Below are 15,917 nucleotides of genomic sequence, written 5' to 3'. Positions count from 1 at the left end.
GGAAGTCAAGTGGAGAGAAAAAATAATGAGCGGTGAGGAAGAAAAAGAGAGAGAAAATGACCAAGCCTGTCAAATTTAAAGTGAGTCTACCTCAATTTGAATTAAAAATGTAACATGTTTTACTCAGACTGATAAATAAACAACAATCTATGGGCTAGAAATTCATTATGACTCATTTTTGGGCGTTTAACTGACGGCACGCTTCCAGTGTGTGCCCAAACCAGAAGCTTGACAGAAATGGGGTCTCGGGCCTCATTGTAATAATAGTGGCGAGCTGGCAGAATCTGACACGCCTCCAGAGGCAGCTTTCCCTTTTGCTGGGATCCAATTTCCACTGTCCGCCTTGCCAGCAGTGGCCTTTAGAATGTAAGAACACAAGAAATAGGAGCAGGAGTAGGCCGTAAGGCCTCTCGAACCGGCTCCGCCATTCAATAAGATCATGGCTGATCTTCGACCTCAACTTCACTTTCCTGCCTGATTCCCATACCCCTTGATTCCCCTCGAGTCCAAAAATCTGTCGATCTGAGCCTTGAATCTATTCAACGACTGAGCATCCACAGCCCTCTGGGACAGAGAATTCCAAAGATTCACAACCCTCTGAGTGAAGAAATTCCTCCTCCTCTCAGTCTTAAATGGCTGATCCCTTATCCTGGGGGGAGGAAAACGGGAGGGGGGCCGAATGCGGGACGGCAGTGGCCCACGGTAGTGCTGTAGAGCTGGGAGGAGTACTCCTGTTTCTCCTGGCTCTGGTCCTCCTGGCTCCACATCAAGGTAAATATTTTTTTAAACTCACATTTTTGTTCACGACCTCCAGCAGTCCCTTTATGGACCAGGTAATGCAAGCCTGCTGCCTGCTCTGCTCTGCGCTGCTGAATTTCTGGAGGGGCCCTGAAACATGCGTTAGGCACTTGATTTCCATATGCAAGGGGCCTAACTCCTGTTTCAGGCAGGTGCCACAAATGCCCTGGAAGCTGCCTTCACCAATATGGCAGCGCCCTTACCCAAGGCACAAATCGGACGTGCGACATTGCACCTTAAAATTGGTCCTTGTTACCCCTTGTTTTATGCCTGGAAAATGAGTACAACGTGGACCAGTTTCCTCCCTATGTGTTTATCGGTTTACAAGCTGTCTTCATGATTAGAAATCTCTTGCTGCTAATATTTCCCCAATGTTGATAGCTGTATAAGTCATTCCTAAAGACAAGGAAATGGAAATGGAGGAGACAGATAGACTGAGCGTGAAGGGTTGGAAGGAGAGAGGGAGAAAGACAGGGAAAGAGGGTATGGGAGAACCACATTATTTTGTTTTATATTTATGGTATCTACAGTATATTACACCCATGCACAAAAGTATCCTTTGCTCTTATCACAGTGAATGCAAGTTACTGTAATGACTAATGCCACGTAATTTGACTCAGACTTCAGAATCTTAATTGTGAAGTAGGTGTTCTAAAATTAACCAGAATACACTATTTTAAATAAAACGATTTTTTTTGGGGACCCTAGATTCCTCAAAGAATATGCATAATAGTACACATTAAGTTGTGGGTGGGTACATCTGGCAGGATTGTGTGCAATTTTAAATTTGCTGCCATACCCCTAAACAGAAGTGGGTGGAAGAATGTGAGAGTGGGATATAATTTCCGTGGGTTGGAAGATTACAGACTCGCCCAATTAGGCTCAGCTGTTTTTCCTACTGCCTCGGGCTTGAATTGCATATGCGTGAAAATGTCAAAAATCTGCAACCACCAGCAGCAGCAGCAGCAGCAGATCTATCCCTGTTGTTGCTCCTCCGGTGCAAAGTTTGGAGCTCGTTCCCTGTTCCTTCGTTTTTCCATGCAGTGTCATTCCTGTGAGGTTACTTCCTGTTTTACTGTATATGACGCACTGAAGCTCTCCTGAGGGATCATGTGAAGGGAGCGTCAAAGATTAAAACGGACCCAGCAAGCACAGTCGTGCTTTTGTTTTTTTTAAAAAAAAGGATAATAAATGCAGTTCTTGCTGCGCGGTCATTATGCATACTGCATTCGCTGCTGCAATGGGTGTAATTCTCCTGTTTGTGCCATTGATGTGTGTATGTGATGTTATTTCCTGTCTTACTGTACATGACGTGTTCTCACTCTGTCTATCTCTCTGGGCGGTCTCTGGATCATGTGAGGGTGTTGTACAGTAACCCAGCAGCAATATGGCAGCAGCGGCAGCGGCGTTTGCACAGTGAGAGCCTGGGCTGTCACTCACGCACAAAACACAGCGCTCGCGCTGCATTACTCAGCTCTTTTTCTCTCCCCCCCCCCCCCCCCCCCCTTGTGCAAAGTCTCCGTAACCTTCAACAACTGTCAGCGTTTCCGACATGAAGGAGAAACAGAAGAAAAAGAAAGGACGAACCTGGGCGGAGGCAGCACGAACGGTAAAAGCACCAAAATCCAATTGCAACGTTAGATATTTTTCTGCTTTTAAAGAAAATAAAAACTTTGTGTATGACTGCGTTTGCGAGTGTGGGTGTGTGTACGAGTTCATGACCTACCACAAGAGAAACTACTGCAATAATTGCTGTCAAGGCCTCCCCTAGGCCAGGAAGTTGTTATTTTTTTTAAATCAACCGACTGCGATAGCCTAGGCTAATGATACAGGTACCTAGTTTCGAGCTGTCAGTTTTAAGTTCGTCGGTTCCTTTTTTTTTCAAACATATATCACCTTTTGCATTATCTGTCGTGCAAAATAAAACGTTAGCCAGCAAACGGATTAATGGATCAGGCAGTTGAGAGCTTTCCATGGCCTTTATTCGTGAGGTTGCAAAAATAATGCTGTTTTGGGGAATGCAAAAGAAAATTTGAGTTTAAAATATTAATCATACAGTTTCTTATAGAATGGGCAGCTTTTTATAGAGTGCATGCTTTGGATGAGTGTACACACACATTGTGTATGTGTGGGTTGAAATCTATGATGTCTTTGGATTGAATCAGTAATCCTGATCTGAGACCTGTCCCACACAAGGAAATAATTTCACTTTTATTATTGACGTCAGTGGGCAACAGAACAGAGACTGTCACCTAATGACGTCACAAAGCATAAGATACAATTGACAGGTAACCTGGGGAACAGACATCATGGTATTATAGCATGTCACTCCAGTCACTCTGGGTGCTCATCGGGTATTGTAGCATGTCACTCCAGTCACTCTGGGTGCTCATCGGGTATTGTAGCATGTCACTCCAGTCACTCTGGGTGCTCATCGGGTATTGTAGCATGTCACTCCAGTCACTCTGGGTGCTCATCGGGTATTAGGATGTGCAGAATGTGTTCCTTTCAGTGTCTCTGTTGCTTGCTGTCAGTGCCTGTGCTTATTTGAATTACTTTTTGAGATCTGGGGTGTAACATATCTTCACTGTAATTTTTTGGGTTAATAGTCTCTTCTATATAACATTAGTCAATCTCCCTGTTGTTGCACATGGGGAGTTAAGACCAACTATAGTCTTCCAGGGTTAGAGCGTGGGTATAATTGGACCAGGGTGTGCAGATGTATTTCAGTCCCCATTTTAAAATCACACATTCTGTCCATATTTTTATATTCCCATTATGAATTCCTATGTCCACATCTATAATAGATGGCTATGTAAACTTGTCATGCTATAATTACATCTATCTAACTCCACTGGCAGGAGGGTGTAATTACAGCATAACAAGTTTACATAGGAAGCTTCTGTTATAAAAGTGGACATAGGAATTCGTAATGGTAAAAAGTTGACAGTGCATGCAGACCGAAGATTTTCAATACACGATTTTAGCTATATAGTGTGTATTTGCATTGTTGTAGTATTGTAAGTCCATGTTGCTCAGAGTTGCAACCAAGTGTAAGGAGTTGGGGGTACATAACACATATTAAAAAAAAATTGGGGAGGGGGAACATATTGCCCCTCATCTGCCCCAGGTGGTTGTACCTATGGAGGGTGTTGCAATGTTGTCGTGCCTTTGCAGCAATCAGATTGAATCAATCACATCACAATTCCAGCTTGACTCCCAGCCAGGCACCCTGTCTCCGAACTAGCCAATAATGAAACACCCTGGATGAATAAAGAGATAAGGGTAAAATTGAAATTAAAGAAAAAGGCATACACTAAGTACATAGATAATAAAGGAGAGGATGACAAAAGGGAATATGAAGAGGTTAGGAAAGAAGTAAAATGAAAAAATGAGGGAAGCAAAGAGGAACTACAAAATTAAATTATCAAGGAACATAAAAATAAATAGTAAACTATTCTACAGACACATAAATAACAAAAGAAATATCAGGATAGGGGTAGGACCACGTATGGATGCACAAGGTAAACGCACAGGTAATGACAGAAATATTGAACAGTTTCATTGCCTCAGTATTTACCAGAGAGACTAACAAGGTGGACAAGACATTAGAAGAGATCAAAAAAGATATAAAGAAATTTAAGATAGAAAGGCAGGAGATAATTGATAAACTAATCAAACTTAGACAGGCTAAAACCCCTCTGGATGGATTGCATCTGTGCATATTAAAATAAGTTAGGGAGGAGATAGCAGAGGCACTATTACATATGTATAAAAATTCATTGAAAAAGGGAATAGTGCCAGAGGGCTGGCAGACAGCTAATGTTGATCCTATGTTTAAAAAGGGAGATAGAACAAGTCTAGGGAACTATAGACCAGTTAGCATCATGTCGGTGGTCGGAAAGATAATGGAATCTTTATTCAAAGGTGTAATAGAAAAACATTTAGAAACCGAAAATATAATCAAGTGTAGTCAACGAAATTCAAAAGGGAAGGTCTTGCTTGACCAACCTTATTAAATTCTTTGAAGAAGTAATGGAAAGAGTAGCCAGGGGTAATATAGTTGATGTAATATATTTGTATTTTCAAAAGGCCTTCGATAAGGTGCCACATCGTAGACTCATGACTGAGGTCAGAGCATATGGCGTCGGGACAAATAGCAGAATGGATAGCAAGCTGGCTACAAAACAGAAGAGAGAGTGGGGGTTCAGGGTAGCTACTTAGATGGCAAAAGGTGGGAAGTGGTGTTCCACAGGGATCGGTGCTGGGACCACTGTTGTTCCCAATTTACATTAACGATTTGGACTCAGGAATTGGAAGCACAATTTCAAAATTTGCAGATGACAACAAATTGGGTGGGGGGATATCGTTAATACTGACGAAGAATGTGACAAAATATAAGGAGACATTAATAAACTTGTAGACTGGGTGTGTAATTGGCAAATTAATTTCAATATAGATAAGTGTGAGATGGTGCATTTTGGTACGAAGAATAAGGAGGCCACATAGTGCTTGCATTGTAAGAGTCTAAATGGAGTAGAGGAGCAAAGGGATCTAGGGATACAGATACACAAATTACTAAAAGTAGTGATGCAGGTTAATAAGGCCATTTAAAAAAAAGCAAACCAAGCATTGGGGTTCATTTCTAGAGGGATAGAATTGAAAAGCAGGGAAGTTATATTAAACTTGTATAGAACCTTGGTTAGACCAGACTTGGAGAACTGTGAACAATTCTGATCTCCAATTCATAAAAAGGAGATAGGGGCACTGGAGAAGGTGCAAAAAAGATTCACAAGGATAAAACCAGAACTGAGAGGTTATACCTATCAGGAAAGGTTGAACAGGCTTGGGCTCTTTGCTCTTGAAAAGAGAAGGCTGAGGGGGACCTGATAGAGGTCTTCAAGTTAATGAAAGGGTTTGATGAGTAAGCGTAGAGAAGATGTTTCCAATAGTGGGGGAGACCAAAACTGCGGGCCATAAATATAAGATAGTCACAAATAAATGCAATAGGGAATTCAGGAGAAACTTCTTTACCCAAAGAGTGGTAAGAATGTGGAATGCGCTACCACAAGGAGTAGTTGAGGCGAATAGCATAGATGCATTTAAGGGAAGCTGGATGGACACATGAGGGAGAAAGGAATGGAAGGATATGCTGATAGGGTTAGATGAAGGACGAGGCTCGTATGGAGCATAAACGCCAACATAGACCAGTTGGACCAAATGGCCTGTTTCTATGCAACACCTCCTTGAGGACTCCAGGACTGGGAATGTTGAAGTATTTGGGTACAAAGTTGTCCTGGAGCTGGAGCAGTGGCTGTATAAGCCCGAAGCAAGAGTGAAGTCAGAGCAATGGCATAGATCAACTAGTATTTATTTCTTTAATGTGTGAACAGTGAAGGCAACTGGGCCATGGACCTTGAGTCAAACCCCCATTTTTAACTATAAAACTGCAGCAACTTTCACTAAGTTTCAGTAAGATCATCAGTCTTGGTTAATCTGTATTTGACACTTTACATGTTGGCATATTTGTATCGACAACGTGTTTTAAATTCGCTAAGTTTTGCTGCCATTTTTTTCTCACACCTGTTGAATATAATGTAACTTTTTTCAGCCTGTACAATTAGCTGAGCAGATTTTGATAGTGAGTCAGAGTTAGATGAGGTTTATTTGGGGTGAGAATATGAACATTTTGATTTGTTGGTTACTGTGCTTGAATCAAGGTAGTATTTTTCTTAGCAACCAAAAATAAAATGAACTAATGAGTGCTGTAATGAACTTGAATTCGTGCTTTTATTGTGACTTGGCTTTTGACGACACAATGGCATCTGCTAGAATAAATATATAACAACTATTTAATGCTCCAATTTTATTGCAGTTGTTCTTTCATCTGGAATAAGTGCACATCCTTTCTATCTGTGTGTAAAATTAGCCCTAATAAGTCCAAATCTAATGAGTATTTGTTGGCAGCTTGTTCATTCAGAACATTTCTTTGGAGAGGGTCTTTGTATGATGTTTCTGACCAGATCTGCAGCAAAATCTATGGTTTGTTTTCAACTTTCTTACACAGATTTCTGAACCAAATTCTTATCCATGCATATACTTCATACTGGAATAGCCTTATTACTATACGGTGTAGAGTATTGATGGATTTATATTGAGTAGCAATTGGAAGACAAATGGCAAATAACACTGATAAATGTGAAGTATTGCAAATTGTTTGGAAAAATGTGCATCATAAGTGTACACTGAATGGGAGTTAAATTGAAGTGATGGTCGATTCATTACTTTCAATATCTGGACAAGGTGGTAGTGGAATTTTCTTAAAAAAAGAAAGCTGGAATATATATAACCAGAACAATAAAAATACAAGTCTCCAGAGGTTATAATGGGCTTTACAATGTATTGACCTGACCACACTTAGAATACTCTGTTCAATAAATATTGTTACGCTACATAAAAAATAAGCTTTGGGAGGGTATGGAAAGGAGCAACAAGTCTTATCCCAAGAGTTATGTTGAAGGATTAGAGAAACTCAAGCTGTACGTTCAAAAAAAAGGGCAGTCAAGGGGGAGATCTCCTGGAGGCATGTAAAATATTCAATGGTAAGGTAAACCCAGAATGTTACTTCAAATGAAGTCAGGAGAGTAGGATATAAATTTTAAGTAGTGAAAAGTAAATTCAAAACAAATGTTTGGAAGAACCTCTTGACTGAGGGAGTGAAAAATGTTTGAACAATCTGCCACATTGGGTAGTGAACACAAACGTATATTGGCCTGTGTCACTTCCCTCATGCAATTACTCATTGTTGTTTCTTTGATCTTATTTGGTCATACCTCATTAGCTCATCATGTTTGTTCTCATTGTGTTAAGGAAATAAACATTTTTTTAAAATGGAATGGGTGATTTGAAGCCTGCCAGCATCTGAGTTTTTGTCGTCTGAATTGACCAGAACTAGGTTGCTGTACAATTGTTACTGTTGCCTATACGGCATGTGTATTTGTTTCAGACATTGGGTACTCTGATTTTATACCACACTGGTTCAGTCAGCCTGGCTTAGTTTAGGTGACCTGCATCCCAACAAATAGTCCTGAAATTTTAGAGCTGATCACTACATGCACCCATCCCAAATTTAACAATATTACATGGAACATAGGAATTGCTAGACAAAAAAAGACCATGGTCCATCTTGTTCGCCTTCTGTCATTCTGGTAGTCACATGATACAGTGATAATGGAGTTGTTGACTAATCAAAGCAATCAATCTCTATCAATTAGTCTTCTACAGACCCAGAAATGACACGAGGAAAACCTTAATGGTGGAAAGCTTTGGGAACCATAAGTCCAAAGTCACCTTTTTCCTCCCAACGATGATACACTAACCACACGTCAATACTAACTGCTTCCACTGTCTCCCAAAGGAGTCTGTTCCATCAATTGACCACTCACTCACTGAAATATTGTTTCTGCAGATTAGTTTTGAATTTACCCCCCACTTCAAGTGCAGGCCAAGTCCTCTGGTTCTACTGTTCTGGAGAAGGTGAAATCGCTTGTCATGGCCTACATTATCATGTTCCTCTCAACCATCTCTTTTCCAGTCAGAACATGGCCAATTTACATAATCGCTCCTCATAATCCAATCTCTCCATCCCCATAATCGTCCCGGTTGCTGTCTTCTGTATCCTTTCAATAGCTGCAATATCCTTTTCGGACCAGAACTACACAGTATTCTAAGTGCGGTCGCACCATTGACTTATAAAGTGGCAGAATTAGCTCACTATTTCGACTCAATATTGACCTTTAAATATATCCCAACATCTGATTTGCTTTACTCGCTGCCACCAAGCATTGTTGCGTTGGTTCAATTTATTGTCAATCAGGACCCTCAGATCGCTTTAATTTTTTATTCCCATTATTTTCTTTCATGGATACATGTATAATTTAGTTTAGTTTTGTTTTTGAGGCACTTAAAACTACTTTTCTCTTCCCTTTTCTTGGGTCTCCCTGGCAAGAGAGTGGGTCATCTCCAACTGGGACCTTTCCACTCTGAAACCAGCTGCTTGGATGAGAGTGGCATAGGCTGGCTTGATAGCCTTCCACGGTACCAGGGCTGAGCCTGAAACTCACAGATACAAACCCATGTTCCACCACCCCGTGGGTGCAAACCATAGAGAATCCTCCATTGCACTGTGCTGATCATTTGGCAGAATTATATTACATTTTTATGCTATTTAATATTAGCATTACAATTTGTTACACAAAAAAGTATGCATTTAATATATTTCTTTTAGCCTACTTCTTTCCCTACCCATTGTTAAAGTTCTTTTATCATGCCCAGATGACTGTTCCTGATGTGTGAACCCAAATATTGCAGGTCAGTGAGTTATTTGATCATGGGAGGGGTGGGGTCGAGTTGGGGGCGCTTCACAGCCAGACATCATCCCATCCTCACCCAACATCCACACACAAGCACTTTCCAGCAACAGTCACTCAATGGGTGATCAGGAGCAGGAACTCTATCTAATTTCTTTGTACCCCAGCTCTGCGATGCTAAAACGAATTGTAGTATCCCCCATGAGATTACCTAATTCACCACAGACCTTGGATTGAAGCTCAAACTTTCCAGGTCTGTGTGGCTGATTACCACATTAGCTGGTATATTTGCCGACAATCCTCCGAGATCTCTGCACTCCTCCAATTCTGATCTCTTGTGTATTCCCGATTTCTGTTGCTCCACCATTGGCGACCATGCCTTCAGCTGCTTAGGTCCTAAACTCTGGAATTCCCTCTGTAAACCCCTCTGCCTCTCACTCCTCCTTTTAAGACGCCCCTTAAAACCTACCAATTTGACCAAAGTTTTGGTCACCTGTCCTAATATCTCTATGTGGCTCAGTGTCAAGTTTTGTCTGATAATGCTCCTCTGAAACGCCTTGGGATGTTTTACTACGTTAATGGCGCGATATAAATGCATGTTGTTGAACCAGTAGAGGATTTTGATTTTAGCCAGACGGAGAATGGTTGCAAGGAATCCAGAATGGCAGTGCCGCCAATGACATTTTTATTATTTTTCATTGTCGGCCTTATCCCTTTGGTGCCCTTGTGTGGTGTTCTGTAGAGTATATTGTAGTGACTGCAGAGTATATATGTTTTTTGGCTAAATGATACTCCCGAAAGGACTTGCTACTGCTTATGGGGCAGGGTGTGTGATCAGTGATTGTAGCATCTTCCAATGTTAAATGGATGCTTACTTAATCTTTGTATGTGGAATGTAGTCGAGGCACATAGCACAAATTCATCCAAGTGAATTTTTGTTTTTCTTGTTACTGCAACAAATTATAATATTGGGAATAGTGAAAATATTAATCATGATTGCAGAATAAACAGGCCTTTGTTAACCAAGTTGGTCCCATGCTTCTATTGCAATCCCTCTCCCTCCCCTTATGACATAGCCCCCCCCCCTTGTTTTTAACCTCCACATTCAGCAGATTATTTTCCTCCATTTCTGTCACCTATAACATGATCCTACCCCCAAACATATCTTTCTATTCCCTTTCTGCCTTCAGGAGGGACTGTTCCCTCTGTTACACCCTGATTCACTCTTCTACCAGCCTGACTCAGTCAGGCAATGGAAAGCATCATTAAAGAAATTCTCTGAATACTTTCCTGTGGAATCACTGGAAATGTACCATCTGTCCATTTATACCCATCCACACCATTGTCCAGGGCCATGAACACTCATCTGTGTGAGTCAGCAATTGACATGTACTTCCTCCCATCTAGTATATTGTATTTGCTGCACATGGAGCTGTCTCCTTTCCAGTGTGAAGACTAAACGCAGATTAGGTGATCGTTCTGCCAAACAGTTCCACTTTGTCTGTAAGTGTGACTCTGAGCTCCCTGTGGCTCACCACTTTAACTACCCCTTCCCATTCCCATTCTGACTTCTCTGTCTTTAGTCTCCCAAGAAGCTCAATGCAAGCTTCAGAGATAGTAGGGCCGATTTTAACTACAGGTGGATAATGGGCTCACCCGCTGCCTGTTCGTTGTTGCTGTGAGGCTCGAGCTATTTTGAGACCCGAGCTTTATTTACATGTCACCAGCGAGCTGTGGGCACCAACCAGACGACCTGCTTCAGTTCGCTGGTTGTGGGAGGGTGGAAAGTTGTCCAGCTCCCAGGTGACAGTCGGAACCTGCGGAGGTGGGGGATAGGCGATGCCGGTGATTGGTGGTGCCGGGGGGGGCTTCAAGTGGGTTGGCAGTGGGCTGGAGTTTTTGTGTTGACCAAAGAGGAGCACTTCTGCTCCTCCAGACCCCATCAAAAAAATATTAAACATTTCCTGGGCCTTTTTTTGAGCGGCCTCCAGCGGTTCTCTGAACGACAACATTTTTATGCTGCTCACTTCCTGGTACAAATAGGTATGATGTGGACATGCTGGTGATGAACTGGGTTGGACAAATGTAAGGAGTCTTACAACACCAGGTTATAGTCCAACAGCTTTATTTGGAATCACTAGCTTTCGGAGCTTTCCTCCTTCGTCAGTAATTTACAAATAGGTAGAACGAGTACCGTGTAGGAAGGAGGAAGTTAAAATCTGCCTTGGTATCTCACCTTTTCATTGGACTCTCCACAGACTTCTGGTCTGACCATTGACTTGAGTAACTCGAGACCTTCTCTTTGCAGCAGGGGAGCTGTTGATGTGGGTTGGACCTGTCGGTGTCCGGGGAAAAGGAGGCAGGTTGACATTAGTGAAAGAGACCGTTTGTAGTATCCAGTACTGGTGGGAGGGCTGCGTCTTCCATGTTCTGTTTTTCCTCTTTTTGGAACCTGCAAACCCGCTGTGTTTTGCCAACATTTTCTGCTTTAATTTCAGGCCTGATCTGGCTTTCCGTCTTCATTTACTTGTCTTTTCCTTGTGTGGGCCTCTCATCGGCTTTAGCTATTTATATATTCTTCTGTTTCTTTAATGTCTTTAATTTCTTTAAAGCTGCTTTCCATTGCCTGACTGAGATAATTTGTTACATCATCGAACAATCATTCCACCATGCTACCTCTCAATGTTTGTTTTTCCCTCTACTTCCTTTTTCTGATTCTAATTAAATGTTTGTTCATCTTTCATTTTCCAGTTTTGCAAGTTCCAACCCGAGAAATTCATCGAACTGTTCTCTCCGCGTATAATGACTGACCTGTTGTGTCTTTTCTGTTTTTATTTTTTGAGTTAATATCATTCATAAGGCTTGATTATGTTTTTTTCTTTTCCTTCACCTGAGTTTCTGTTACCTCCTGAAGTATCCAACAACTTTGATCAACACACAGGTAATTCAAAGCAGCACCTTTCTATAAAGGAATGCAAGAGATAAGAGAGAAATGTGATGAACAACTTTTAATGGAAACTTCCACCTGAAATGCTCTTTCGCGTTGCAGGTTGAAAGTTTGTGTATCGTATTAAGATGTAGCATATGATGCAGCATTTGGTAGCTGTCCACTTTGAGCCTTGGATATAGAAGCAAAGGCATCAGAACCATAAGGTAGCAGGGAAAGTAGCTGATTGCCACTGGTCTACAGTTTAAAAAATATGTCTGATATTGTGATAGCATTTTTTAAAAAAACTCTCTGTACCTTGTCTGCTGGAAACAGTTGGTAGAAGTCCTGTGAAGACCAGCATAATGCTCATTACTTGCAGTCAGAAGGTGCATCACCTGACTGTGGAGAAACATTTCCCTTACAGCATAAGTGGGCGCCGTGCCTGTGGGAAGTTGTCGGGGTGAGCTTGGTAAGGATGGTAAGACATGGACTGTGACCGGAACTGGGCAAATAGCTCGCCAGTCACCACTTCCCAGTGCCCTAGCATTGGACATCCCAATCTGAGGGGTTAGGAAAGATGACAATCACACTGAACACCCCCAACCTTTCCCTCCATTCAACTGCTAATCACTGTCCTGCCAGCATAAGAAAGGATCTTCTGATTCCCCCTGCTGTCTGCCTCCCTTCTCTTAGAGCCATAGAAAAGATACAGCACAGAAGGGGGCCATTCGGCCCATCGTGTTCGCGCCGGCTCGAAGAACAACCAGGTGCCCATTCTAATCCCACCTTCCAGCACCCGGTCCGTAGCCCTGCAGCTTACAGCACTTTAGGTGCAGGTCCAGGTACTTTTTAAAAGAGTTGAGGGTCCCTGCCTCTACCACCAATTTGGGCAGTAATTCCATACACCCACCACCCTCTAGGTAAAAAAGTTTTTCCTCATGTCCCCTGTAATCCTTCCGCCAATCAGCTTAAATCTATGTCCTCTAGTTCTTGAACTCTCCACGAGGGGAAACAGGTACTTCCTGTCTATTCTATCTAGGCCCCTCATAATTTTGTACACCTCAATCAAGTCTCCCCTCAGCCTCTTCTGCTCCAAGGAAAACAACCCCAGCCTATCCAATCTCTCCTCATAGCTGCAATTTTCAAGCCCTGGCAACATTTTTGTAAATCTTCTCTGCACTCTCTCCAGAGCAATTACGTCCTTCCTGTAATGTGGTGACCAGAATTGGGCGCAATTCTCCAGCTGTGGCCTTACCAGCGTTTTATACAGTTCCATCGTTTTTGTATTCTATACCTCGGCTAATAATGGAGAGCATTCCGCATGCCTTCTTCACAACCTTATCTACATATACTGCCACCTTCAGGGACCTGTGCACATGCACTCCAAGGTCTCTCACTTCCACTACCCCTCTCAATATATTCCTGTTTACTGCATATTCCCTTTTACTCTTTTCCCTCCCTAAGTGCATTACCTCACACTTCTCCGAGTTGAACTCCATTTGCCACTTTTCCGCCCACTCCACCAACCCATTGATATCTTCTTGGAGTCCACAGCTATCCTCTTCACTATCAACTACACAGCAAATTTTTGTGTCGTCTGCAAATTTGCCAACATTGCATTCAAGTCCAAATCATTAATATATACCACAAACAGCAAGTGACCCAGCACTGAGCCCTGTGGCACACCACTGGAAAAGGCTTTCCATTCCCAAAGACATCCATCGACTTTTACCCTTTGTTTCCTGTTACTGAGCCAATTTTGGATCCAATTCGCCACATTTCCCTGTATCCCATGGGCTTTTACCTTTCTGACCAGTCTGCCATGTGAGACCTTGTCAAATGCCTTACTAAAATCCATGTAGACAACACCCATTGCACTACCCTCATCAATCCTCCTTGTCACTTCCTCAAAGAATTCAATCAGATTTGTAAGGCATGACCTCCCCTGAAGAAATCCATGCTGACTATGCCTGATTAAACCATGCCTTTCAAAGTGACAGTTTATCCTCTCTCTCAGTATTGATTCTAATAGTTTGCCCACCACCGAGGTAAGACTGACCGGCCTATTATTGTTCAGCTTTTCCCTCGTACCCTTTTTAAGCAATGGTACTATGTTTGCAGTCTTCCAGTCCTCCGGTACCTCCCCTGTATCTAGTGAGGATTGGAAAATGATTCTCAGAGCATCCGCTATTTCCTCCCTGGCTTCCTTCAATCGGCGAGGAAACAATCCATCCGGCCCTGGTGACTTATCAACTTTCAAGGATTCCGGTCCCTCTAGTACTTCCTCTCTCATAATGTTTACCTTATCCAATATTTCACACCTCTCCTCTTTAATTACTACGTCCGGATCATCCCTTTCCTTTGTGAATACAGAGACAAAATATTAATTTAAAACCCTACCCACATCCTCTGCTTCTACACACAAGTTACCCTTATCATCCCTGATAGATCCCACCTTTTCCTTAGCTATCCTCTTGTTCTTAATGTACTGATAAAACATCTCTGGGTTTTCTTTAATCTTACCAGCTAATATTTTTTCATGCCCTCTCTTTGCTTTCTTTATTTCCTCTCTTACGTCATCCCTGTACTTTCTATACTCCTCCAGGCTTTCTGCAGTATTTCATTTTCTGTGACAGTCATAAGCTTTCTTTTTCTGCTTTATCTTGCCCCGTATACTTCTAGACAACCAGGGGGCTTAAAATTTGGCAATGCCACCCCTTTTTCTTTGAGGCACAGCAGCCTTCACAAATATGGTCACTGCTTGTCAAACTGTCAGGCTAATATGTGACATCCTTTATTTACACTCCATTATGGCAATAACATAGTTCAGTGAATAATTGCAAATTATTGTCTCTACCATGACTGAATTATCAATGTACATTTGCAAAGTTCCAGTTTAAGAGAAAAAAATCCTGAAGTGATAGTGTTGGAAAACATTCATTGCTCCATTGGAGCAGTTCCACTGCCACTGGTCCATTGATACATATACTGGCCTTGGTTCAGCCAATTGGAGTTTTATTTCAAGCCATGTATATTCATACGCGTTCAGTGAAAACTAGTAAAAATTTGGCCTATTAGATCTGAATACTGGATCAGGCTAATCTGAATATTGGATTTGATGGTGCATGCCCAACATTTATCACCCATCACTGGCATGCTCTCAGTTTAGAAGCCATCTATAATATATTAAGAGTCTTGTTTATGCTGTTTTGGGTTGTGGAAATCTGGAACTCTTTCTGCCCTGCACCCCCCCCCCCCCGCCCCCAAAAAGAAAAGCTGATGCGGCGAGGTCAATTGAAAATTTCAAAACTGAGATTGATACATTTTTGTTAGGCAAGGATATTAAGGGTTATGGATCAAGGTGTATAGGTGGAGTTAAGATACAGATCAGCCATGATCTTATTGAATGGCGGAACTGGCTTGAGGGACTGAATGGCCTTCTGTTCCTATGTTTTCCTGGGTTTCTGGGGTTCTTCTACTGAAGTTAGGGCAGACAAGTGGAAGAACCCGTGCGGAAGTTCACCCCAGCATGACTACAACTCTTAGTTAGATTGTCATTTTTTGTCATACTTTTGTGTCAATTATTGTGTCGGTCCATGGCAGAAGAGTCAAGACCAGAAGACATAGATTTAAGGTGATTGGCAAAAGAACCAAAGGTGACATGAGGAAAAACCTTTTTACACAGCGAGTGGTTGGGATCTGGAATGCACTGCCCGAGGGGGTGGTGGAGGTAGATTCAATCATTGCTTTCAAAAGGGAACTGGATAAGTACTTGAAAGGAAAAAATTTGCAGGGCAACGGGGATAGGGCAGGGGAGTGGG

General features: G+C 42.1%; 1 protein-coding gene across 2 annotated transcripts in view; it reads left to right on the top strand.

Annotated features, from left to right (window-relative positions):
• Positions 1-2,167: 2,167 nt before the first annotated feature.
• Positions 2,168-15,917, top strand: part of asxl2 (ASXL transcriptional regulator 2) — a 211,020-nt gene continuing 197,270 nt past the window's right edge. Inside the window, exon 1 of one of the 2 annotated variants that reach the window (XM_067984417.1) lies at positions 2,168-2,407. In XM_067984417.1, the coding sequence (XP_067840518.1) occupies positions 2,351-2,407 (57 nt within the window). In that variant the 5' untranslated portion in view covers positions 2,168-2,350. The remainder of the gene's footprint in view (positions 2,408-15,917) is intronic. The other variant, XM_067984418.1, reaches the window with a different exon arrangement.

This window comes from Heptranchias perlo, chromosome 5 (genome assembly GCF_035084215.1).
Source record: "Heptranchias perlo isolate sHepPer1 chromosome 5, sHepPer1.hap1, whole genome shotgun sequence".
NCBI lineage: Eukaryota > Metazoa > Chordata > Chondrichthyes > Hexanchiformes > Hexanchidae > Heptranchias > Heptranchias perlo.
Note: the sequence above shows the minus strand (reverse complement) of the source record. Positions and strands in the feature narration are given on the sequence as shown.